The following is a 26,830-nucleotide window of genomic DNA, read 5'->3' as shown; positions in this document are numbered from 1 at the left end:
CGTTTTTGTTCCGCTCTGTTATGTCCTCTTAGCTTTTCGAATTTCCTCATCAAGCATTTGGGACCCTCCACAACCACTATCTTTTCCATTTAAGGTTAATATCCTTTTGCTTTACTTCTTTCATAGTGTTCCTCAATTCAATTTCCGCATTTACCAAGCTTCCTTTTCCTCTGGTTCTATAGAAAACACAAGTTAAAGTGCTAACATACTTGTTCCAATAGTTAGGTCTTCTTTGAACAAGGATACTTAACATATTTTAATGTAAAAAAATAATAATTCTTTGAACAATTATACAGATTATTTAATTAACATTTGTTGTTTCTTATTTGTACTATAACTTTATAATCGATATCCGGAGGCGACAATAATTTGTAAGCTTCGGTAAACCATTATCATGATCGTCCGCATCCGCAGGGATGCCTCATTAACCATGGCAGTCCAGGTTGCACTTTCAAATGATTAAAAACCGTAATGAAAAATGCATGCTAGAGTCTGGTGCGTTTGTGTCATTGAAATTCAAGTGACACACCGCCATTCCCATCCCGCAATCCCTGCTGTTCAACCCTCAGACATCACACGTCCGCATAATAATTAAATTGAATATGGCAATTTTACGCAATTTTACATGATTTTCTACCTTTGCAGGGGGTATTATGGTTATGGCAAGAAGTTGGACGCACAGTTTTTAAAAGAAAAGCTTATAAACCCATGGTTAGTACTAAGAATTTGTATGGATAAAAAAAAAATTTTAATATAGAATTCAAGATCAAGTTTTTATTTTCCCACTAAATATATTTTAAGCTTAAATTAAGAGTTGGCTTAGAAGGACTTGGAGAGAAAAGTAAATAAGGACCTTGTTTTTTTCGAGGTCTTACGAGGAAAAGGAATATTTATAGTCATTTCAAGGGTACACAAGTTGTGCTTCCCCGAACTCTTTATTTATATCACCGTTGTTATGGTAACTACCTTTTGTTGGAACGGGTATTAAAAATGGATACAATAAAATTGCATAACGAATAAAATGCGGTCAGAGTGAATTGGTCATCGTGGCCTGTTCCAGCAACTTGCTAGATTGGACCATAAAAAAATGCAACCAGGTTAATTGTTTATTAATGTTTTGCAGAGTTTTTTTTATTGTTGTTGTTTGTTTTTGTTAATATTAATGTTTGGTGTTGTTTGCGTGGGCGATGTTTAATTTGGTTGCTAATTAAGCATTTAACACATCATTCTTGTGCCTGGCTGATGCATTTTTATTTCAATTTGCTCACTTTCATTGCTTTCCGTGACTCTCCCCTTAATGCCATTCAGTTGCTTTATTTGTCTTTTTGGGATTTTTATTTAATTTAATGCCTCAGTTACAACTCATTTTATATGCTTAAATACATGTTATATAAGTGTAGTCCGTGTATGCGTGTGTTTCTTTGTATATACGTAGGTCTATAATTGTATATAATGCTATATATATGTATATATCTTTTTCAATTGTGTCCATAGCTCTGCGTCAATTCAAATATATTTCTCATCATTCAACATGCTTTCCTGCTTCTATGTTAATTCGTATTTAAAGCAACACAATTTTAATTTTATATTATTTTAGCTTAAATGTTTAACATTTCGTTTTATCTTTACAATAATATTAATCCATTAGTTACATTGTAATTAAATTGTTGGCTTGTGATGTCCGAAAAAGATTTAATCTGATGAGCTGCGGTAGAAATATTTTATGAACGAAATTAAACGGGGATTATTTAAATTATATAATTGAATGGTAGACAGAGCATTAACTCGACATTTTGGCTTTTAAATATTAAGTACTTCTTATATTAAATGTTGTCTTAATCGACTGAAAAAGGAACTTAAAAATTAACCAAAAGATTGCATAATGTGTCCCTATATCTACAAAAATGTATACGTGTCTCGGTACTTTTGGCTTCCATAAACAATTTCCATGATCGATATGTGTGGTGCCTTATTTTTCTAAGTTCAATTTGCATTTCAGCTTGCAATCCTTAAGGCATATGCATAATAATATAATTAGGTGTCTGTAATCTTATATGCAAGTGTGAGTCAGCAGCGTTTAACGCACGAATATATAGAAGTTTATGCATATTTATATAGACCATGGTATATTATGTGATAACTATGAAACTTTCTCAGTTTGAAGCACAGCATTGAAAGCAAAATGAAATTGCATTTACCCTTTGGTTGGTTCATCTTACCTCCTAGACATAGATGCGAATACGAGTGTGTATATAGACTCCCGGCTAGGGTTTGTGATTGATGGCTATACATATGCTTACCAAGCTCATTCGGGCCTGGTGTCTCACACATACATACGTTGGAATATATATGGGGGAAGGGCGGATCGTAATTAGGGTCTGTTTCACTAGGGACTAGTCGATTACACGCACATACTTTTGTATACTTTATTCGCTAATGTTACGTGAAGCCTTACAGCTAATCCCATACATATTTGAAATAGGTAACTCTAAGCTAGATTTGCATTAACTAACATAGACTTACGCTAGGGCTAGAACCAACCGCAGATCGGATTGTTAACAATAGTGTCGAGATGACGACGAAGGGCCACGCAATGGCCATCGAAGGGGTGTGGATTCCGCATCCGTTGGATTCCGCATCCGCCTCGTTGGCATTGCCATTGGCCAACAGCGGATTCTGCGTCTTATCTAGGAAGGATTTTTGTTCAGATAAACCGATTTCGTTCAAATTCGATTGATATCGCGTATCTGAATGGATGGCCATGAAATGGTGGGCATGGAATGAAATAGAGTACAAATAGAAGCCGAAGAAATCGTGTGAGTAGGGAAATAGTGATTCAGTGATACAATCAGGGTGCTTCGGGGTAGTAAATATAATGTAGAGATGTATTTATCATCCACTCACTTTTATCCTGCGCATAAATCGATCGTGTGGAGTCGGAACCCCCATATGCGTAATTGTTGTTGATCCCGTTCTCTCCCCAATGCGAATCGGTGGAGTACAGACCCGATGAGGCAGTAGTTGGAGGATAGGATACTAAAAAAAATATATTAAATACTTTTGTTTATTGTTATTTCTTATAAATATAATATTATAATAATATAAATATGGTTTTGATAAATAAATGTAATTTTATATAAATGTATAAATGTTCTTCTTCGTTAAAAATTTGAATTAGTATTTGTTAATCTCAATTATCCAAACTTTAAGCCAACACTTAAACCAATTTAAATACACCTACTAAGAAATAATAATGATGAACTGAACTTAAATAAATATGTTCACAGTTGAGTCCTGTATAAAGGACAATTTTATTTTATTATGCCATTGGATTGCATTGTGTTTTCATTTACTTTGCATTTATTTGACACACCACACCGCACAATAGCAACAATAAATGTTCTATTTGTAGAAAAATGTTCTGTTTTCATAAAATTTACATTTTTCAATTTGGCATTTACAGCACGTTTCGTATCATTTGTTTTTTATGCCTTCTGCTATTTTGTACTTATTTAAATTTTGATGCAGTCTCACTTTACTGATTTTTTCTGTCTCATTCTGAATAATTTTTGCAGTTGTCTCTCGTTGCGTATTTTATACACCTCAGTGGCTTATGCAAAATGCTAATTATTTTGTATTTTCATAATAATGTGTCAATATGCACATGTATTTTTGTTCGCTGCGGAACCTCCCTGGAAACTGTCCATAATTAAAGCCCCTTGGCTCGCTCGCTTCCCATTTCAATTTGTTGAAATTATAATTCGAACGTTGAAATTTACGCCCGGTCATTTTGGAAAATCAATGCTGTATTCTGCAAATATTTTAATATGCAATGTACCTTTGGGCGCGATGCCATTGTGATGCCCATTTCCGAAAATTTAAAATTCATTAATATATCAATTGACATTTCCTATTTGGTATAATTTGAATGGCGAACATGTACTCATGGAATGCAAAATATGGTTTGCAACTCTCTTAAATTAATGGTTCCAATGCTATATTTCATCTGTGAACTTCAATCTCAGTACGACTTTGAACCTAATGTCTAGAAATAGCAATAACGATTTCCCAATCGATAACTTAAAACCGTTCCCTACTATCGAATCCATCACGTAATTAAACTGAATACGTGATATTAACTTGCTATTGCTACCAATCTTGTGGCACACACACGCATATCAACTTTAAAGCCAAGTTTCGCCGTTGGCTCATATGAGACTGAAGGAGCCGAAGGAAACTTCTCTGGCTCCTTGTGCCAGGATAAGCCAGAGGAGCCTGGCCAAAAATTCCACACCTTGGTAGAGGGACGTGACTTGATTTTTCACTGGCTTGATTATGGCCGCTCAACCAGCTCGTCCTACCCCATTTTTTTGGGGGACCATTTCGGTTCATTCGGGCCAAGTTCTACAGAGTACAAAGGAGAGTGGGTCCTGCCCGGCTGCCTACTCGTAGACAGGCAATTAAGTCAGGCCACGGATGTGGCTGAGGTTTTTTTTCATACTCCCCTTTGATTTGGCTTTGTCCCTGGCACGGACAAACATCTAAATGGCTTAGATTTGTCAATTTGTGTTAAGGCCAATGCGGTAGTTTTTCAATGCCTCGAGTCTCTTATTAGACCCGCTGGACATGGAGGACTTAATTAGTTGGGATTGAACTGGCAATTGTAGAACTTTAAGAAAGAAGTGCATTCTTTTTGTATATTCCGACTTCTTAATTTACTTATTGCACTTATAATATTTTCTTGTTCTCGACTTACCGTATAATCTTATAATGCCATCCGTTTCGCCTCTGGGATTCTTGGCCACGCATTTGTATATACCATCATCACCACTGCTTACATTTATGATGGTCAACTTCATATGGGTTTTATAAGCTGGCAATCCAATTGTAGCTTCAACTCTGTAAGGAAAAGATATTAAGAGAAAAAACATTTAAAAGGATGAATATATTTATTTATTGGATATTATTACTTAATATCTATATAGTTTAGTTACTCACTTGTACTTGTGCGAATCGTGGATGATTGGTCCCTCGCCACGTGTCCAATAGTTCAGAGATGTGGGATGTGCCTCGGTGAAGCATTCTATGGTTACGTTGAAACCTTCTGGAGCCCCAACCAGTTGATGAGGTATAAGCAGCATAGGAGGAACTGAAATTATCACAAACCAAACAAGTTCAAAAACCCTCCTAAAAATACCATTAAATTGTAATAAAAACTGCTCTTCAACCATTTCTGTAATCAAAAAAGTTAAACTCAGCAAATTCATAAACTCAGCTCGGTGAAAAACTTGTGGTCAAGTTCTCTATAATTCATTTGACAACTTTCAAAGTTATTTTTTCGCATTTTTATATTGACAAACAACAAAGTTTCACGACCACAAAGTATATATGCATATATTTCATATAGATTTGTGCCTGCTGTTTTTAGGTTTATGCAAATGCTCTATTTTAGTTTTGATTTAAGCAGGCATTTTCTCCTCAGACTGATTTTCATTTAAATTGCAAGTCAAGTCGAGTCACCAGGAGAAAGTTCTTGAGCCTCGCTAAAGCGAAAAAAGAAAACTATTTTCCTTTCAACGAAATCTTATGAATAGCATTATTCGGGATTTTTTCAATCTTGAGTCGGCAGCCAGCTTGCACCGCCTGCACCTTTGTAATTATGTGCGAGGACATCTATGGAAATCCAACCTTTGCCACCTCAAAAAACGAAACATAAAAATTCCCGCACTTCAGGCGCATTTGGCGCACATTTTTAATTAAGATATTAAATGGGGAAACGTCGCAGAGAGTGAGACTAATGAACACTCGAGCACTACGTTTTTCCCATAGTTATTGTCAGCATCCGAGCGTCATCAGCATTTCCCTCATCATCATTAAGGGGCACAATGGATATTCTTCTTCGGGAGTTTTTCTGCCTTGTCATTTGTCTGCCTGTTTTACCTTTTGTTGATTTATGTCCACCAAGAGTTGGCAATTAAGCTGAAGGCTAACGAAAATGGCATGGAAAAGGATTTCCCCCTTTTGGTCCAATTGAATTTTTAATCAGCTTGGACACAAATTAGCTGGCTTTTCTGTATGCTTATGAAAAGTATCTTGTGGATCTTGTGTATTTTTAATGAGGTGCTCAGAGCCCTTCGGGTTGGGTATAATCCTTTTAATAAAAATCAGCTTAAGTGTGACGAAGTGAGCAGCTTAATTAGCCTGTGAGTGAGTTGGGTCAAGTGGGTTAGTGGGTACTTAAAAAGATCTGCCCGAGGAGATACAAAATGCCATTTCTCATCTTTTCCTTTCCGATTTTCCAATCTACCAATAATATTTTGATTGGCAGTTTCTTTAATATAAACACGAACATTTTTCTTTGATTTTTCAAACTTATGGGCAAGCACATATACAGAGGCAGCCGGAACAATTTGTTAAAACAACTGTGACAGCTTGCATATGTCCTTTGGCCAGGATACACATACATTTACGACGAGGCACACACGCATACGTTTATTTTTGTGGCGTGCGTTGCTTAGCAAGCAGGAAGCAACAAATTCAGTTTCTGTTTCCGGTTCCGAGGAGGAAAAGAGAGAGCGACGGCTCCTATATGTACATATTTCTGACTGCATACTGATTTGTTGCCTTTGTGCAACCGAAACAGAAACGGAACAGAAAACTTCGCCGGCAAAAGGGCAACATATGCTGCAAACGACCCTTAACCTGTGCCAATCCCAAGGAAACCGTCCAAGGCAAAAACCCAAAGCGAAACATTTTCCCCACTAATTTCGTATGCAGTACAGATATTCTATATTGATATAATTTCTGTTCATTTTTCCCCAGACAACTTTCGAGCGGGACTTAAGCGAAAGTCAAGCAGAAATCACCTTGAAGTTGTCGTTTTCTTTATTTCCATTCATTTTAATTGCCCACACAAAAAGCAGACTCGAGTCCTGGTGTCCTGGACTCCTAGAGAGCCGGGAAAGCAATGAAAGGACAAACATTTGTCCGGGATAACAGCTTCTTCCACTCCTTTCGGGCACTGATTTAAATTACAATTGAGTGGCGACAATATTGGCGAAAGGAATGGAATGGAGAGCCGGGAAAGCAGGAAGGCGAGTCAAGCAGCTGTTAAGTGCCACAAGGACTCGCGTTGAGTCAACAATAATTTAGCCCGGTCCTGGGGAAGGTGGCCTGGACATTGAGTGACATTCTTTCTTTCTTTCCGCCCCGGCTCCATAGAAAGTGGCAGGAAAAAAAGGTGAGCTGACTGCGAGTGTAAACAACTTGAAAATTAGCCGTTAATGAAGCCTCGTTAAGGGGTTGGAAGATGGCCAAGAGGATTACTGTTCAAGTGGCAGCATTGTCGAACAGTTGTGGACCATTGATTGCACTGCCAAGGGGAAAATACTGAAAAAATCCTGGGACAATATTTGTGGAATTAGTGTGGGTCGAAATGGGAATCATGGCATTGACTTGATTGTCGCACTAAAAGTTGCGTCTGGAACCGTTTATCCTCGATGGGCAATCATCGATTGCAAAAGAATATCAGTGCATTGAGTAGGGATAAGTATGTAAATGGAAAAACAGTAATAATAACGTTTCTAAAAGCTGTAAAAGATTTAAATGTTTTTAGACAAAATAGAAAAGCGAGAGGATATCGATTAAAGTTTTCGTTATAAAAATATTGATTCCATATTTTTAGGCGTTTTCAAAACAGATAAGGATGTGGAAAATATGTATTAAAGTACTAAGCTTTTTATACCCGTTACTCGTAGAGTAAAAGGGTATACTAGATTCGTCGGAAAGTATGTAACAGGCAGAAGGAAGCGTTTCCGACCCCATAAAGTATATATATTCTTGATCAGGATCACTAGCCGAGTCGATCTAGCCATGTCCGTCTGTCCGTCTGTCCGTCTGACCGTCTGTCCGTCTGTCCGTCTGTCCGGATGAACGCTGAGATCTCGGAAACTATAAGAGCTAGGCTATTGAGATTTGGCGTGCAGATTACTGAGCTTCTTACGCAGCGCAAGTTTGTTTCAGTAGAGTGCCACGCCCACTCTAACGCCTTCAAACCGCCCAAAACTGTGTCTCCTACAGTTTTTATGGTAGAATAACAATTTTAACTGAAATGTATTGTTCTCATCAATACCTATCGATTGAACCAAAAAAAAGTTTGCCACGCCCACTTTAACGCCCACAAACCGCCCCCTTACTTCAAAAAATCGTTAATATGAACGCGGATATCTCGGAAATATATCAAAGATAGAGAAATGGGATTCCAGATTTAGATTCAGTAGGCTTGAGCGCAGCGCATGTTTCTTACGCGAATATGCCACGCCCACTCTAACGCCCACAAACCGCCCAAGCCTGTGGCGCCCACAATTTTCATTCTAGATAAAAAATTTTAACTGAAATGTATTGGTCTCGTCAATACCTATCGATTGATCCAAAAAAAACTTTGCCACGCCCACGCTAACGCCCACATCGCTTTAATCTGTCTACCGCCGGTAGGTGGCGCATTTCAATCTCGCTTTGCCGCTTGCATATCTCCATTTTCCTTTGGTCCCTTTAGCTGAGTAACGGGTATCTGATAGTCGAGGTACTCGACTATAGCGTTCTTCCTTGTTTTAAAATAACTTATACAATGTATGTGTCAGCAACTTTCTGATATCGGTTAATAACAGTTAAAATATGAATATAATAATAAAAACAATAAGTCGAGGCGAACTATATAACAATAATATATTTTCTAAAATGCAACAGTGCGTATGAGTAATACACTTTTGAGTTAGTGCGTTTTTTCTTTCGATATGCGCTATATGACTCAAGTCGTACTTTTTGGAAAAGTTGGTAATAAGGACCTTTAAAATTTTAATGAAAATGGAAACCACCCCAATGTTCATTGAATAACACCCACAACATTTTATTTCACATAACAAAATATTGGGCTTATCCTAAATTTTGCCACTAGTCCATTTTTTTAGATACACCAATTCTATCTAGGGGATCGGCACACACATTGAACAATTCCCTATTTTTTCATGGAGGCCATCTGCAGCAATCAAGGTATTTTCGACTCCTCTGTTTGTATTTGTCCAATTTTTTTGCGACTCCCCTTACACAAGTGTAATTTGTATTGCACTTTTTGCTGGCCAGAGGTTAGCCACTGCCGACCGTTAACGGAAACTGGAACTGGTTTCAGCCCAGTTTGGCTTACTATTGCGAGGAGGGAATTGGAACCACTGTTCGGCGGAGGTTTGTTTGGTTACAGCAGCGAATGTCGTGTACAAAACAAAAATAGATTTATGCTTGCGGCATTTTTAAGTGACAGCAAACGAGCAAATTTCTGTGACGACCACGACCACGCCCCCCAAAGGCCGCCCACAACCCAGGGCATGACAGGACTTGACAGCACATGTGATGTGTCTGTCGCCTGTAATAAATCTTAAAAAAGTGCACAACGGCAAACGCAGTGATTTGATTCCGTCTATTCTTTTTTTGTGCAGCTGCTGTAGTTTAAGCCACAAGCTGCAGCAGCTACAAGTGTGTTTCCGATTGAAAAAAGGCGTTACCATGGGCCTCTTTGTGGGACTTTTGAGGGGACTTTATACTGAGACATGAAAAGCAGCTTTAAGGCATGTGTGGGCTGTGATAAAGTGCCCTTTATGCCAAGGAAGTTGTAAACTAATAATATTTTAATACAATAGATAGTATTACTTCGGAACCTCATCTACTTACAAAATTATTTAATATCTTGTATTAACCTCATCTACTTACAAAATTATTTAATATCTTGTATATTTTAATGTAGTCTAAGAAACCCTTCCTTAACATTATTAAAAACCAATTACATAGTTTATTTAGGTTCTTTTTAAAATAAAATAAAATTACTATATTGAAATCATTTTTAAGAACATGTTTTTTAATCTAGGCTCACTAGGCTCACACTAGCCACTCACTTACATATATTTACCCAAAAAATTTAATCAAAAACATTTGTTTAAGAAAATACTCGTAGAATTTGAAAGATAATCTAACAATGTTGTAATTTTTCAATGCCGAAATCTAAACTAACCAGTTGCTAAATAATATAAAGGAAATATAAATATTGGCTTAAGAAATAAATATTAACAATAAATAGTAGTGGTAAATTTAGTTCCATAGTAGTTTCAATCGGTCTCCGCGGATTTTTCCTGTATGGCTGGATTCTCGACTTTAATCCGCTGCCGACAAATAAAAATATGAGCGGCAACGAATCACGAAGTATACAAAAAATAAACCCGATAGCAAAATAAAATTCCCAGTACGTACGTTACAAAAATAAATTGAAAACCAGAATGGAAAAATACAGAATATGACTAGAAACAACAGCGATTGTATTTAGATTTTAGTCAACTTTCGTAAACACGTTATAGAATAGAAAACAAATCTGTTAACGTGGCTGTATAGTCGGAGTGGTTAAAATGTTCCGACTTAAGGGGTCCGAAGGGTCACTAGATAATTTTTTGAAAGAGTGCCAATCTGATCAAAGGTACTTACAGTCCACGCTGACTTTGATGCGCTTGGAAACCGTGGGAGGAACCCCATTGGAGGCGATGCACAGATAGGCGCCCATGTCCAGTCGGGAGATGCGAGTTATCTCGAGGGTGTCGCCCTCCCACTCGTTCACTGGAAAAGGGGGAAAACGGGGGAAAATTAATGGGAAATGACAGGGGACAGCGCTAAATGATGGATGCAGTGCATCCGCACTTACCTATGTGATTCTTATTGATGGCTATGCGGGAGTTATCGTCGCGCTTCCATTTGATAATGGGTCTGGGACTCCCGCTCGCCCGACACCTCAGCGAAATGTTGGCCCCCTCCCTCACAATCACATCGCTGGAGCTCAGAGAGTCGTCGATGTTTGGGGGAACTGCGAAAAATCAGGGGAAAAAGGGAATAATCTGCAATATCCGCTAAACTGTTGCACACCGGTAATCCTCTTAAATAGATGCAGTCAGCGCCCATTTAAAATTGAACTCTGCCCTCGTATTTATGCATGATAAATATTTGCCAACTAGTTTGGCATCAGGAAATTGCTTTTAATATGAACCCTGGCTCTCGCACAGCAATTATTTTCCAATTTCTCATTATTCGCTTAAATCGAAATGCATTTGTTACTAAAATGTTTCACTTCCCCCCTTTTTAAATTCCCATTTATTTGGATGCTCAATATATGTCAAAAAAAACCCAGGTGTTTACTTTTGAGCTAACACAATTATCTGGTTATTTTTGCCATTCAGGGGGCTTTTAATAATAAATTTCATTAGAAAAACATTTGATGTAACTTTGGCTCTTTTTCCTGGCTATTTTTTTAATGCTTGATTTTAAAGTTTCGCTTGATAACTTTCATTGTCCGCATATAATTTCGTTTCTTTTTCTCACATTTTTTAATTAAAAGCACGCGCTTTCGCTCCCTTTTCCACAAATATCGCATGCATTTTTAATAATTTGTTTGTTGTTTGCCCAGGCAGGGAAAATAATTTCGCCTGTGCAAAGGATTCACTGAACTGTGCTCCGTTCCGGGTAGTGGCCCTCGTCCTGTATCCAGGATTCGACTCTGGACTCCACTTTGCTGCTGGCTTTCTCCCGCTTTCCCGTTTTTGTTTTCGTTCCGGCCATGTTTGCACTGGGCTTTAAGGCATATAAATTATTTTTTAATTCGCCGCGTATTTGCACAGGATTTTCGTGGGCTCGCCACCGCCCCGAAAAATCCCCAAAGCACCTGATTAGATTCCCCATAACTTACCGACGACGTTCAGGTAGCCAAACTGCGTTTTGGCCGTCACCGTATTGATCTGGCACATATAGCGACCCCGGTCCTCCTCGTGCACGTTGTTAATATGCAAATACCACGTGCGATGGCGGTCGTGCTTGTCGTGCGTGACGCTGATTCGCGGGTTGCGCGTGATCACGTGATTGTGCACGGTCAGGATGGCGGACTGCTCGAAGTGCATCCAGGCGACCTGAAAGGGAGATGGAGAAATTATTTAATTGCACTTTCCCTTATGAGAACATCTTCAGCATTGGAAAAATCGATTTCATAAACGAAAAGAGACTCGAGAGTCGTGTTTTCGTTACACATTTTAGACTTAAACATTTTTTTTGGTCTCTCAAAATCTTATATCAATCATTTTGACTTTGGTTCGGTTCGGGGTTCGTACCTAAACGATTGATAAGGTTTTAAGTGGTTCAGTTCCGGAGTGGTTCGCAGCCCTGATCAAAGTAGTACTTTGAAAGTACTTAATAACTTATATCGAGTAATTTAAAATATATTTATATTAATATTATTGTTTCCTAGATTTGGTGTAATTTCAAAATATTTCTTTTAGTTCAAAATAAAAATGTAGATTTTAGTTACGTTCGAAGCTATTAAAAATTATATTTAAAATATTTAAGCATAGTTGTTTGTTGTGCATAGCAAGGGATCTTAATAGAAGAAATTTATATGTATTTAAAGTAAAAGTCACAACTTTCAACTTTACAAAATCATTTTTCGTTTGGTATATGTAAATAAGCCTGGCATATGTGGTGCTTTAACCAGAGTTACAAAAAATTCACGTTGCATCACAAGAAGGTAAAAAAGTGCTAAATGCATTTACTTTTAATCTAATTTGTCTATTTAGCAACCTTTTAACCACTGCCGGCACTTACAAAAACGGGAACTTTTTAATAACATCCCAACGTCCATTTATTTTTTTCGGTCTGTCACTGCACACGTTCTATATGGAACACCCAGCAATTTCACAGCTCAGCATCAGCAGTGAAAATGGATGGGAAGGGAAAAAATAGTTGGAAATAGGTGGCTGAGAGCGGAAGCGAGAAAATTGCATCATAGTGTCGCATATAAAAATAAACGCAACCGGTTACAAGTTCCAGGATGTTGGGAGGGGGAAAAGCCCGGAGTCCTGTGCACAATGTACATGTGTGTGGTGATAGCCATGAATTACATGCAGTCAATATATGTAGGGAGTTGGAAGGAGCCTTACTTACAGACGCCCAGCTACTTAAACATGCCATTCGACTAAAGCTAAACCGGGTCTCTCCGGTTTCTCCATCTTGGCCAGGAGGTTTTTCCGAGGGCTTTCCCCATTTTCTTGCATGCACTGCACGTTTTTCTTTTTGCTGCACACCTTTCTTGTTGCTCTCATTTACACCTCAATTTGATTCTATTTCCTGCGTTCCGACAGACTATTGGATGGGTTTTTAGGAGCCAACTCGCTAACAAGGCCAGCCATGATGATGGCAACTTGAGAGCGGAATCTAGCACTTTGAGTGTCCCCTAATGATGCCCAAAGTCGGTGCGAGTAAGCCGCTTCTGCCATTCGCGGTAATGATCAGCTTAAGCCCCGTCAAAAGCAGTGGCATTCGGGTGGCTTCAATAGACTGAATGGCTGATTTGACGAGATTGTGCAGGCTGCATTCAATGAAAATTAATTAACGGGCTCATCCCTCATCGCGCTGCCAGCTCATTTGCTATGCACTCCCGGTCTAATCTTTTAAGACATGGTTTTTATGCCAAGTAATCAAATCATTAGCACTCATTACAAGCTGCTTAATTAATAAATCATTTCACGTCCCTCGTACAACACCATTTATCGTGGCCCCTTTGCTTTTCTTGCTCTGTTTGGATTTCTTTTCGCCGCCAAAAGGAAGCGGCTAATGATGCATAAAAACTAAGCGATTCGACGTCAGCACTTTTCTGCCAAGTTTTACTGCGGTTTTAAGTTGCCAATGGTATGATACCATTGTCGTCATTTAAGACCACAAAGTTATAAGGGCTTAAAAACAGTATGGGACGTTATTTTATTACCATTTACAAGATGAGTTAGGGGTAACTCCTACTTGAACCAATGCACGTAAGAGTTATAAAGAGGTTTTTCAATGCTACCTAAATGGGTTCAATAAAATGGATAGGTAAATATAAAATTTTGTAAACTATCAATTTTATTTTAAAGGTGTTTTTTACAATTGTTTACATGTCGATAAAAATTGCATTTGCTATGGCACAGGTTTTGTATTTTTTGTTCTGTCCAGACTTCTTTTTAATTAACATATCGAAAATTTTATAATAGTAATAAAGCATTTCGTTCTCACCTTATATGAACCCAGATTTTTAACGGAGCAACCGAGTTTAACATTACGTCCAGCAGGTACAGTTACATTTTCGATGTATTCAGTAAATTCGGGTTCTTCGACGACAACTGTAAAACACAATATATTGAGAGAAAAACGTTTAAAAATGAATTTATTTTAATTTAGTACATGAAATATTCATTCAATTGAATTCCTATTTGACTAAGTTCTATGTCAATATGCTGCTCATGAATTTGCATAATCAAATAAACCATAAAAATCAATTATGCGCGCAAAATTAATTGTAAAAATGTTTCTGGATTCGCACGTGGGTGTGGAAAAATGGCTTTCGGGGGTGCAGAATAATTATTTCATTGATTTTTGCGTTGACTCATTATTTCTGCTGCTGTGCGGGAATTCGCCTGCAGGAACAATCGAACAACATCGAGTATAATTAAACACGTGTTCGTGTACAGTGAATTTCATTTATATATTTGCTTCAAACATCAACAAGTTAAACTCTTTTTTGCAACACTCGATGCGGAAAGTTTGACTCGCTGGTCCAGCTGCGTTCATTAAACTTTTAATGACCGCACAATTCTGTCGAAATGCATTTAAATGGCGCTATGGAAGAGACTGTGAACATTTCTAACAGCATTTCCTTTATTATTCAGACAAATATTGATACTCCACAGGCGGCGGGGGGACATAAGAGGCGGAGTCTTGGCTTCATTCATTTAGCTGCTAATTTAGTTGAGCTAAGCAAATATGTAATATAGAAATTCAATTTTTGTTTGCTTTGAGCATGATAGCCTAACGAAATAGCTTTGGCAATTCAATTAAACTGTTTGCGTTGCAATTATTTAATCGCATTCCTGAAAAGGCAACAATTATGCATAACAAATCACACATTTTCAATGAAGCCAAAATGCGGCTCAGAGGGATAGTCAAAGACTTTTGAATACGCAATGGAAGTGAATTTAGTAGTTTTTCAATTTGTAATACTGATTATTTGCCATAAAACTTAAGCACGGCTTAAATATTGTATTATAATCAAATGAAAAATAGTTTTGATAATATTCAGTGAATATAAAATAAAACACTCACATGTTTCGGTTTATATTTTGTCTTTGTAAATTCAAATTATCAAAAGAAAATAGGAAAATTGTGAATTTTAATTAGAAATCACGAATGCACACTTTATACTTGCAACTAAATTTCACAGCCCAGAATCGCTTCCGAACTATTGCTTTAGCTTAATTAGCTATTTATGATGACCGGTGTGCCTGCCAGTCATATGTATATATGTTCAATATAAACTGAAACTCAAACATCTGAATTCTCGCACACATATAGAGTTACTCATTTGCCCAATTGAAATGTGCACAAGTCAATAGAATTGGGTTGACTCCACGAAGCCATGGGCGATATGCAAACAATGTGCTAACCACTCCGCCTTTTTGACCACACCCTGCAGTAAAGCCCAACTAATTATGAAACAATAGCACAAGAGTTGCACAAAATGGCTAAAAGTGATACTTTTTTATGTTACGCAGAAAAAGTTATTGACATGATTGTATGACAGGCTCAAAATAGGCTTTAGAAAAAATGTTTCAAGCCTACATTCCTCATTTAAATTGACTTATTAAACTCTATAAAATAAAAAAGTATTAGTAACTTTATTTTGAAATATTATTTTTACAATATGTAGCTCTAAGCTTTTAATACCAGGATGAAAACTACATATCTGGCTTTTCTCTGAGTGACTAAAAGTGACAAAAAATAGAAGCCAAGGGAAAAAACGGTGACCTCTTGTTTCAAGTCTGGTGTGCAACATTTACGCAATGGCACTGGCAGCAGGGGAAAACGGTCTGCATAATCATGGGATTTCATCCAGCTGCAATTTTCGCGCCAGAGCGCGTGTCTGCATATAAATTTTGTTGAGGTCTCAGCCTTCCGCTACGATGCCCCTAACGCCCACCCGACCACGCCCTAAAACAGAGACAACAAACAATCAAATGAGAAGTCTGATAGAGATGACAGTTTAAGGGAAAGCAACAAGCTTGTCTTTAAAAGAGAAAGGTATTAATTCCTATACTAACATCCAGGAAAAATGATTTTTCTAGTTTTAAAAAATATTTTAAGGATCAAGAAAGGTCATAATATTATTTTTATCTAGTTTAAAAACTTTAAAGAAATATCTCAGAACTATTATTTATGTTTATTAGGCTAAAGAGTTTTTTACTTAACTTATTAAAATTATCATTATAATTTTAGTAATGGTTAACGTTTATGACCACATTGATACAAATTTCTAAGTTTCATAAAACACGGATGAGAATTCTGATAGAGTTGACAGTTTAAGGGAAAGCAATAAACTTGAATTTAAAAGGGAAAGGTGTTTTATCCTTTACCAATATCCAGGAAAAGTGATAAGATCTAATATTAAAGAGTATTTTAAAAATCAAGTAAGGCCATTTTTTATTTGTAGTTAGTTTAAAAACCTGAAAGAAATATTTCACGAATATTATTAATCAGCCTAAGAGTTATTTAAATAAAAATTAATGTTTATTATATATTATCATTATAATTTTAATAATCGTTAACGGTTAAGATTGTTTTTTGTTAGTTTAAAACCTTTTCAATTTTTTTGGTTTAGTATCACAACAACTTTCCTTTATCGCATGTACTGTATCTTATTGAGTATAATAATTTTAAAATGTCTTAAGAGCCAAGGCTCAGAAATATTTATAAATAGCTCCACGTTTTCTTTGTGCAACAATGCAAGCATGCATATCAATATCACTGTTCATGTCATGAATGCCTTCAACTTCAACTTCAACTAAATATTCAACACTTAATTGAAGTTGATATTGCATTTTTGCCTGCATAGTTAAGGTGCTCGACTCATGAATAAATTCGCAGCTTGCAATGCATAAGCACGCTGGCTATGATATTGGCCATCGGCAGTTGAGACGATGGAGCAGGGCGTGGGAATCGGTGGGGGAATGTCCCACAGGATGGGAATAAGGATGTGAATGCGGATGAGGATGGGGTTGGGAACGGGGATGATGCGGTGGATGTCGCCTGTTGCGACATAAATTGCGCTGCCTGAATGAATTTTGCGCGCAGTTAAACGGCATTATTGCTGTTGTTGGTCCTGTTTCTCCTGTTTTTGTTGCCACTGCACCTGAGAACAATGACAGCCGGCATTCACAGGAGTTGAGTGGCAAATCGGTGTTGGAGGCGTGTTAACCCCGCGGCTCTTTTGCCATTCCTGATTTTATTTTTCACCGTCACTCGGCTCACATAAGCACACTTGGAACTATTTTCTTACAGCATGAACATTTTTAGTCTCAATAAAATTGGCTGTGAGCGGATTACAATGAATAAATTATTTTTCAATATATGCAAAGAACAAAATAGATTTACATTTTAAAATAAATTTAATTTGTGCTGGTGAAATGTTTTCAGGAAAAATTATTTCAAAGGCCAATCTCCTTAAAGTTGCTCTGATAAAAATGTTTCAAATTGAGAAGAAATGAAATTTGAAATAAAAATTTGTGACTAAATGTAATAAAATTGTAAGCTATAATAAAAAAAAATTGCTTACGCTTAAAGTTATCAGAAAATAAATTTTGTATTTGAAATTTAAAATTTAATGTAATACCTGACTGAGACTTTTTTCTAAAAATATTGTTTATAAACAAAAATTTTACTTTACATTTATGATACCCTCATATCACTGAAATTGTTTGTGTGCATAGGGAAATCTGTGTACTGCTACCTATATAAGCTGGCTCTTCTGTGCTGGTGGCTTTCAATTTTTGGCATAAAGCCCTGTATCACCTTTGCCCTGGGGCTCCCTCTCCCTGGAATCTGTGGGTATCGGCCCCCTTTCCCATATTTGTCTGTACAAATATGATTGGCTGCGGGGGCCTTGGTTGCCTACGTGGTATCAGAGTGTTATTGATGGCATCAGGCAGCGGGAGTCGAAAAGCAGCCAAAAGGCAATCGCGGATAAGGATAAAGTGCGATTGCAGTATTTACACTGCCCTACAAAATTGTCAGCCAGGGGAAAAAACATGGGTAGGTGGTGTACGTTGGTAAACATCAGAATTCCATATATTTCGGCCAATGAAAGCTAATAAATACATATTTTTTGCTGTGAAATGTTTCCTAAAATATAGGCCAAAAAATAACTTTAATTCAAAATGATGACCCAAAAGGATCAGACTAATCCAAAAGGATCTATAATTTAAAAAAGATAAATGTAATAAGATAATATTTGGGTAAGTTAATTGTAGTTACCGAACAAAAAAACTTAATAGGGTTATACCCTTGAATTTCACGATAAAATATAATAGATGGGACGCGAATTCTTGGGAATTTTCATAAAGAAACAACGTTGCGGTCATCCGTAGTATATTTTATATGGAATATGTTATAAAAATTAAGTTTGCTTCTCAACGATTATTCTTTTGGTAAGTTTTTACCTTATAAAGGAAGTATTTAAAATGTAAAGTATTTTAAATGGTTTCAAAAGCTCTGTGCACCAGTGTAATAATATCACATGAGCTTAATATTCATTTAGATGTGTTATGGCAGATACTCACTGTTTAAATTCGAAGTGGGCACATTGGCCCCGCCTCCGGCCACAATCACGCCATTGCTCCCGACCACCGTGCTTCCGGTTCCGCTGCCAGCCACAGGTCCTCCCCCTCCTCCGGCTCCACCGACTGCTGCTCCTCCGAAATTTGGAACCGCTCCAGCCACCACTGTCTTGGTGCCGGACGGATGTTTGCCCTGGGCAATTCCGACGCCCCCGCCGCCGCCGCCGCTGCCACCGTTTAGAATCTGCGGCAAGATGATCTTGTTGTTGGAGTCCCCCGCTGTTGCCGCGAGCACGAGGAGGGCCCCAATTAGATGCCAGGACGGGGGCAACATCAACTTGCCGTTGCGGTCGACTCTGCCACAGCCAGGAGCCCCAATGATGGCCTCGTCTCCTGGCCAAAGTGCATCCTCTCGGATCTACTGGCTCAGTTTTTACCACCTCTCAGCCGCTCTGGTTTTCCAAACGCCGCGGGGCTTGTTTGTGTTTCCGCTTTTGTTCGCAGTTTTTCACACGGTTGTGTTATCGCAGTTTTTGGCTCGTGGCAATTACAAAATTTTAGATTTTTTGCTCTGGACTATTTTTGTTAAGCATTTACTGCGTTCACGCAAAACCAATCTTGTAAAACCATTTTGTTTGCTTATAACTTTTAGAATTTTGAACGTTTATTTTTCCACACCTAAAATAATATTAAAGTAGAAAGTAATCTTTTTAAGGTAATGTTTGTATAAAATAACTCTTAAATTTAGAGAAAATAAATTGTATTTCGTATATTAACTATGTAATAAATTAAAAATCACAACTGAAATTTGTTTTGTTTCTAAACCATAAAATTAAGAATTGGCGTGTATACAATATATGTAGAAGACCTTCAATTTCTTTAAAACTTTGACAAATTTTAGTATTCGTTTCCAACTTTCAATTCTGACTCTATTCTAGTGATACATATTTCCATTTGCCTACGCAAAAGGGAATGTAAAAAAACTGCCTTAATTCTCGAGTTTTCCATTTGACTTTAGAACCCATAAATTTGCTTTCAATGCACTGGATTCCCACTTTCCTGTTCCCTGCCCAATTGTTTGCTGTCTAGTAACTTTCAACGCATGCACACAGATGCCATGCAGATTTGCTGGGGAATTCAATAAAGTTTGGCAAAATATTATGCCATGGAGCCGCATGCCAGCTGCCTGCCACGCCCCTTGGCGTAGGCGCTTCGCACGTGTTGCAGCAAAGTTTAAGCCACCAAATGGAGAAAAAGAGCCAACGGAATAACCAAAAAGTCATAAAGATTTGCCTCTGCAGCAGGAACTTGAGCGCCCTCTGGCGGCCTGTTGATAAATGTTCCTATTTGATATAGTTTATCTGCGGACAAAATTAAAAGTCGGGAAAGGCCTAACCGGAATTCATAAAAACATACATTTTTTATCTTCGATAGCAAAGGTACTAGAGTCTGCAAACTTTCGGAAATGTCGGAGAAATAAAAGTTTCTATACCACATGTGCAGAGAGCCAAGTTTATGCCAATTAATTTAAATGCTCTTTTCATTTGTTGTTTATCTTAAGTTTCGGCTTCTTCGTTTGCTCCATCCTTCTCTGACTTTCTTTTAGACTTTTACAACTTTATTTTTGTCAATTTCATAATGCATATCTTAAGTTTCGCTAACAGAAATGTGAATATATAGTAGTTACTATGTTTGAAATACAGTCCGTTCCGCTCTAAACTTTTGCCAGCAAATGTGAAAAATAATATTTTGTTTTCATCTTGCTAAAAATATTATTTTCTCATAGGAACATAAATGAAAATTTGTATACCCTTGCTGAGGGTATTATGATTCCAGTGAGATGTTTGCAACACAGTGTAGGATACGTGTTTGACCCTATAAAGTATATATATTCTTCATCAGCATTTCGTCCACCTGTACGCAAACTAGTCTACCAATTTTGAAGCTATCGGATTGAAACTTTCCCAGAAGTCTTTTTTCTATAGCAGGTAGTATATAAGTCGGAACGATCCGGATCGGGCAACTATATCCTATAGCTGCCATAGGAATAATCCGAAAGGAAATGAGAATATTAAAAGTCGAATGCATCGACTATGATACTCAGCTAGTTTGAATAAAACTTTTTTTTCTTTATAGTTCTTTTATGTGAATTTCAAAATAGAAGAACTATGGGTATATATTTAACAAAGCACGATAAAATCAATATCAATATCTAAATCTTATGCATTATAGTTCTGTCACGCACGGTCGTTTACTATGTTTCGTTGTTTCTTGGCCATCTCATCCAAAACTTTCTGTTGAAAAAATGTATTTTTTATGGCTTTTAAGCGTGTCGCCTTCAGCTTTTTGTAGGGTCCACACGCAGCTTGGCAAACACTTACACAGACTCGGAGAGACAAAACTTTTTCCCTTATGACTCGCTTATGAAATTAAGCAATTTTTGCCCCTTTCCCCTCCTACATCACCACTTACACACATGATGAAGCTTTTTTGGACCGTACCAAAACAGATTTACCATCAAAAACAAGAAAAAGAAGTCCAACAAATTTTATGCACTTTTTTATGAGTTTGGCAAAGTGTTTGTAATTAAATTAATAAATTGTTGGGGGCGAACTTGTTCCTAATGTGTTTGTGTTTTTCCTTTGTTTTTATGCTAGGAAATTAAATTTTAATGAGGCTATTTAGTGTTTGTTTGGCTTGGGCTTGTTTTGTTTTTGAATGATAACTTTTGGTAAAACGAATTGGCTTATAACTGTTGTGGGTTTTTGGAAAGCTTAGCAAAACGGATGTAAATTAAAATTATGCAGTGTTTAGATGAAAGCTAATGAATTTAAAATTAACTTGCTATATTTTCTGTATTGCAATAAGGATTGTACCAATTATATGGATTTTAGAGTGGTACTTCTAAGCTTCACTGAAATTTTTTTGTATTACTTAAAAGGTATTGTGTAAACAATAATAAGCCTTGACAGCCTCGCCGTGTCCTTTTGTGTAAATCAGCAGCCTAAGCAAAATGTGGTCCTTGCCCTCTGGCGATTTCTCCTAAGCTTTGCTTAATGCTTGACAGCTTTTAACTTCCATGGTAATGGGGGGCGTAAAGTAAGTTTGAAGAAGGTTGGCGGCAAAAAGAAGTTAAGTATACCTGTGGCCAAAAGTATTTATTTTACAAAGTACTACAAGGAAGAAATATTGTTACATGGACGTGAATTTCTGTTAAAATGCTTATACGTAAACATTGTATAAATTAAACTTCAACTATAATAAGATAGAGTTACTTTACGAGTCCCTTATCATATATTAAGTGACTCTACACTTGTTAAATGTTCGAGAGAAAAACATATTGGTAATTCGCCAGACTATATTAAATGTGTATAATAAACATTTTATTGGGTTCAACGAATTTCTCTAGCTATTTTACGGTGTTGAATTTGCACAAAAATTGGTTTAATCTTGGCAATATTAAAAAATATATATTTACGAAATAAACGCATCAATAAATTCTTGCTTTCGATTAAAGCTCTATCACACAAAATATCCATATTTTTGTCATCATCATCAACAGTATCCCTGTTTGCAGTTTTGTTTGCTTACATCTGCACAATTTGTAAAGTTAGCAGCAGCAAACGACAAACCAAATTCAAGCAAACAAAACGAAACAAAGCTGAACTCAGAAAAGAGTTCGAAAAAAGATGGAAATAAATAAAGAGGCAATAAGCCTTGCACTGACTGCTGGCAAATAGTTCTGCAACAGCTGACATCCTGGAGTCTTCTATCCCTCTACTGCTCTGTGTGTAGTTTACTCGTCTGCCCCACAGCATGAGCTATATATTGCCATTGATCTGCCATGATGCTTGAATGCAAAACAACCCGTCTACAGTGGAGACTAAATGCGACACAATACAGACTACGCACAATTGCTTTGTTCGTCTTTTATTTAAATTGAAAGTTCTTTCTCAAGGCTGAGTAATTACTTTACATAAAACACAAAGGCTACAAAATTAAGATTATTTTAAATAAAATAGTATGTTGGTTTCACTACGAATCGATCGTAACTATCGTTATGTTTTGGGGGAGTCTACGCTCATTACCTCACCCTAAACTTTTTCGAATAAATATAATGAACTGATTTTTAAGTGGTTCGGTTATCCTTAAAAGTTGTCTTATTTTTATTTTTTTATGCAAAAAGTTACTAAAAGGGTATATTAGACTCGGCAGAAAGTATGTAACAGGAAAGCCGAGTAGAAATAGCCATGTCAGTCTGTCCGTCCGTATGAACGCTGAGTTATCGAAAACTTAAAATGCTAGAAAGTTGGAATTAAGATTTTAGAGGTTCTTGCGTAGTTCTTGGGCAGCGCATTAGAGTAAGATCTATCTAGCTCCTACATTTTTAAAGATTTTGTAAAAGACTAAATGGGACTTTGCTGTGATTATAAGTATACATTTATATGCCAACTATTGTTCAAATCGGATCAACCATTAAAAAGTTATAAGCAAATAAAGGAATTGACGCTAGGTGGCGCAGTAGCTTGATGTGCAATCTTGGGAACAGTTGCTTTGCTGTTTGCTTATCTCCACCTGCCTTGTACTTCCCTTAGCTGAGAAACGCGTGTCTGATAGTTAATGCCGTCGACTTCAGCGTTCTCTCTTGTTTTTTTTTGGTATTCATTTTATTCCATAAAAATAAATAATTTAAAAACAAAAAAAATTATCAAAAAATAAACAAAAGTAGTTTTTCCCTAATAAATGGATGACACTGATTTTAATAACTGACTTCGATCAAAACCTTTCGAATTATCGGTTGACAAGAACAAAAATGGCCATGGTCCAAATAGGAAGTTTCAACTTTAATGTATAATATTATATTTTATTCTTTTCGATTAATATCAATTTATACGGACAAATATAAAAAAAACTAAAACACATACTTTCGCAAAAAAATGGTATAGGATTTTTATACATCATAATTAAAATAATAATGACCCATCCTAAGTGTTCGTTTAAGTTTATTTCTTAACATGTACATATATTTTTCAGCGAAAAAAATATATATCCAGCAGTGGTCAGCACTATTTAAGCTTCACTGTACCCGCACACTGTGACTCTCTCTACCCTATTAAGTATGCAAGTTTCCAGCTGTTGGCAGGCGGGTCCTGGCCCTTTTCCTGCGTATCCGGCTCTCCATGGAAGCAGTGGGTTAATGTATTTTTAAGCTAAATTCTTTGTTTATATTTGCCTTGCTGTTTTCGTTTGTGTTTGTGTGTTGTGCGCTGCGTTGCAGTGGCAACAACTGCAATCCTTTATCAATCGCAACAAAATTCCCCTCAGCTTCTTTTTGCGAGTTGTCCCAAAGTGAACTCTAGTGGATTCATTTATTCGCTTATAAGTTTACTAGGGAATTTTTCAGAGATTCACGAGTGCCGTTGTGTGCGTGTTTGCCGGTTTTGGGATTTCAGGACTTCGAGGGTCCTGGAGTTAGTCTCGCTGTTTGTTTACTTTTTGTTGGCATGAAATGTGCATTAGCAGAGTTAACTGTTAATTGTTTACCCATTTCGAGTGTCTGACAAGTGACATGTGAGTGTGGTCCGGATTGTAGTTGTGGTTAACGTTAAAATGGTGCTCGGTTATTTGAGAGTTTGTTTGAGTAACAGACACTATGATGAATCGGAGACTTTAATTAACTTTAAGGAATCTACAGCCCCCAAATTGTTTCTCATCCCCATGTCCCATGTCAAATTAAAACTTTTCCTGAAGGGTACAGTTTTGTATATCTCTCTTAAATTAAGCCTGATGTGGGCCATAATAAAAAGATCTAATTAAAATGTATTTAAGTTTAATTAATTTACTAACTGGTCAGTTTAAAAAACACATATCCTTCTTATTTTTCAAAAAGGGTTGAAAGTGTTACAAGTAGTGATAGAAAAAATAATTCTAATATTCAATGTTAACTTAATGAATTATTATGATATTTTTCCTATTTTTTTTTCCATTTACAATTTTAAAGATGTGTAAACTGTTCTTTGAGTAATTTTAAATGGACTTAATTGAAACTGAGTGTAACATGTAATGAACAGTGCAATAAGAACATCTGATGATCAACTTGTTTCCCTTATCAAGACTTTGTTTATCATGCAGAAAAGGTACTGGAATATGATTTTCTTTTATTTTAATACGTGATTTTCAGGCTACTTCTTTTGTTTTTTCCAAGAAACTCAAAAATATATTCAATTGTTGACAGTTTCTTCAGATTAGAATATAGTGCTTACAAGCTTCACAAATATATTTCTTAATTGTTATCAACAAGTTATTGGTAAGCAGTTTGTGCCATCTTTCACCACACTGTAAATGTAAAATGCACGATCACATTAAGTCAGATGCCCACACTTTATCATTGATCACATGGCACTCGAGAACGACTTTCTTTGGGCCGTGATCCTTCACTAACGTTTTTCAGGGACACTGTGACAAAACGCGTCCGCTTCGTGCAGAATCCGTTGCGAAACTGATTTGCCGACGACACTCAGGGCTAGCACAGAGCCGGTCTCTGGGTTTCCACCAACAACAAGCAATGAAAATCCAACGAATGAAAAGCGCTGTTACGTATACGCCGCGTGGGACGAGTGATAACAGGCCAGGACGAGCCGAGAGCGAGCCGAAGTGGCGGTTCGGTTTAAGCCAACCAAAGGACACGGGATGCTGGCCATTGGTTGTTGTTGCTGCTGGCTGGCGGTATCCTGGTTGTGTTCGGGGGCTTGCAGTTTGCGTGCAACCGCAACCACAACAACAGACCGCAAAACACGCGACAAAAATGTTAACAGAGTCCACCCATGCCCAATGGTCCCCCTGCCCCAAAATCCCCCATTGAGGTTCGAGTTGGAAGCCAATTTCGCTGTCGAACCTTTTGGCTCGTTTCGGCTGCGGGGTGAACCCTTTTATTAATAATAATCGAATTACGCCAAAATGAAAACAAAATCAAACACACATTTTTCGTTACCCACAACACATGAGGTTGTTGGCTTGCTGCATATTGCTATTTGAAGGCAAACATTTAATTAGACAAGTTAATTAAATTTATTTGCATTTGATTTAAAGTCCTTGTGCGTAGTTTGGACGAAAAAGTGCAATTAATTTGAGATATTCAATTTGCAAGCTTTGCTTATTCGGTTTTCGCTGATGCAGGACCCTCTAATTGAGGGTGATAATTGTGTTTTATGGCTGAATGAGTTAGCAACGCTTTTTAATTGGTAGAAAGTTTATTAAAAAGTTCACGTTTATGGACTCGGAATGCAACGATTTCATGTGCGAGACTTATTTTTATACCCGTTACTCGTAGAGTAAAAGGGTATACTAGATTCGTCGGAAAGTATGTAACAGGCAGAAGGAAGCGTTTCCGACCCCATAAAGTATATATATTCTTGATCAGGATCACAAGCCGAGTCGATCTAGCCATGTCCGTCTGTCCGTCTGTCCGTCTGTCGGTCCGGATGAACGCTGAGATCTCGGAAACTATGAGAGCTAGACTATTGAGATTTGGCGTGCAGATTCCTGAGCTTCTTACGCAGCGCAAGTTTGTTTCAGTAGATTGCCACGCCCACAAACCGCCCAAAACTGTGGCTCCTACAGTTTTGATGCTAGATTAAAAATTTTAACTGAAATGTATTGTTCTCATCAATACCTATCGATTGACTCAAAAAAAAGTTTGCCACGCCCACTTTAACGCCCAAAAACCGCCCACAAACTTCAAAAAATCGTAAGTATGAACGTGGATATCTCGGAAATTATCAAAGATAGAGAATCGGGATCTCAGATTTAGATTCCGTAGCTTTGTACGCAGAGCAATTTTGTCACGCGAATATGCCACGCCCACTATAACGCCCACAAACCGCCCAGGCCTGTGGCGCCCACAATGTTCATGCTAGATAAAAAACTTTAACTGAAATGTATTGATCTCGTCAATACCTATCGATTGATCCAAAAAAAAATTTGCCACGCCCACTCTAACGCCAATAAGGCTTAAATCTGTCTACCGCCGGTAGGTGGCGTATTTAAATCCCGCTTTGCTGCTTGCATATCTCCATTTCCCTTTGGTCCCTTTAGCTGAGTAACGGGTATCTGATAGTCGA

At 37.3% G+C, this 26,830-nt stretch overlaps 1 protein-coding gene across 2 annotated transcripts; it reads right to left on the bottom strand.

Moving 5' to 3' along the window:
* Positions 1–1,013: 1,013 nt before the first annotated feature.
* On the bottom strand, positions 1,014–25,196 carry LOC119546756 (lachesin). Of its 2 annotated transcripts, none has more exons than XM_037853287.1 (10): positions 24,974–25,196; positions 18,714–19,388; positions 14,119–14,225; positions 11,771–11,987; positions 10,736–10,894; positions 10,522–10,650; positions 4,999–5,149; positions 4,757–4,899; positions 2,905–3,036; positions 1,014–2,747 (listed from the first exon to the last, which is right to left on the bottom strand). In XM_037853287.1, the coding sequence occupies exons 2-10, from the start codon at positions 19,042–19,044 to the stop codon at positions 2,509–2,511; spliced, it is 1,608 nt and encodes a 535-aa protein (XP_037709215.1). In that variant the 5' UTR covers positions 19,045–19,388; positions 24,974–25,196; the 3' UTR covers positions 1,014–2,508. The 2 variants fall into 2 exon arrangements, with proteins under 2 accessions (XP_037709215.1, XP_037709216.1); XM_037853288.1 differs by having other exon boundaries at positions 1,068–2,687.
* Between the last annotated feature and the right edge of the window lie 1,634 nt (positions 25,197–26,830).

The sequence above is a fragment of the Drosophila subpulchrella genome, chromosome 2L (genome assembly GCF_014743375.2).
Source record: "Drosophila subpulchrella strain 33 F10 #4 breed RU33 chromosome 2L, RU_Dsub_v1.1 Primary Assembly, whole genome shotgun sequence".
Taxonomy (NCBI): Eukaryota; Metazoa; Arthropoda; class Insecta; order Diptera; family Drosophilidae; genus Drosophila; species Drosophila subpulchrella.
This window is presented reverse-complemented; position numbering and strand designations above follow the sequence as displayed.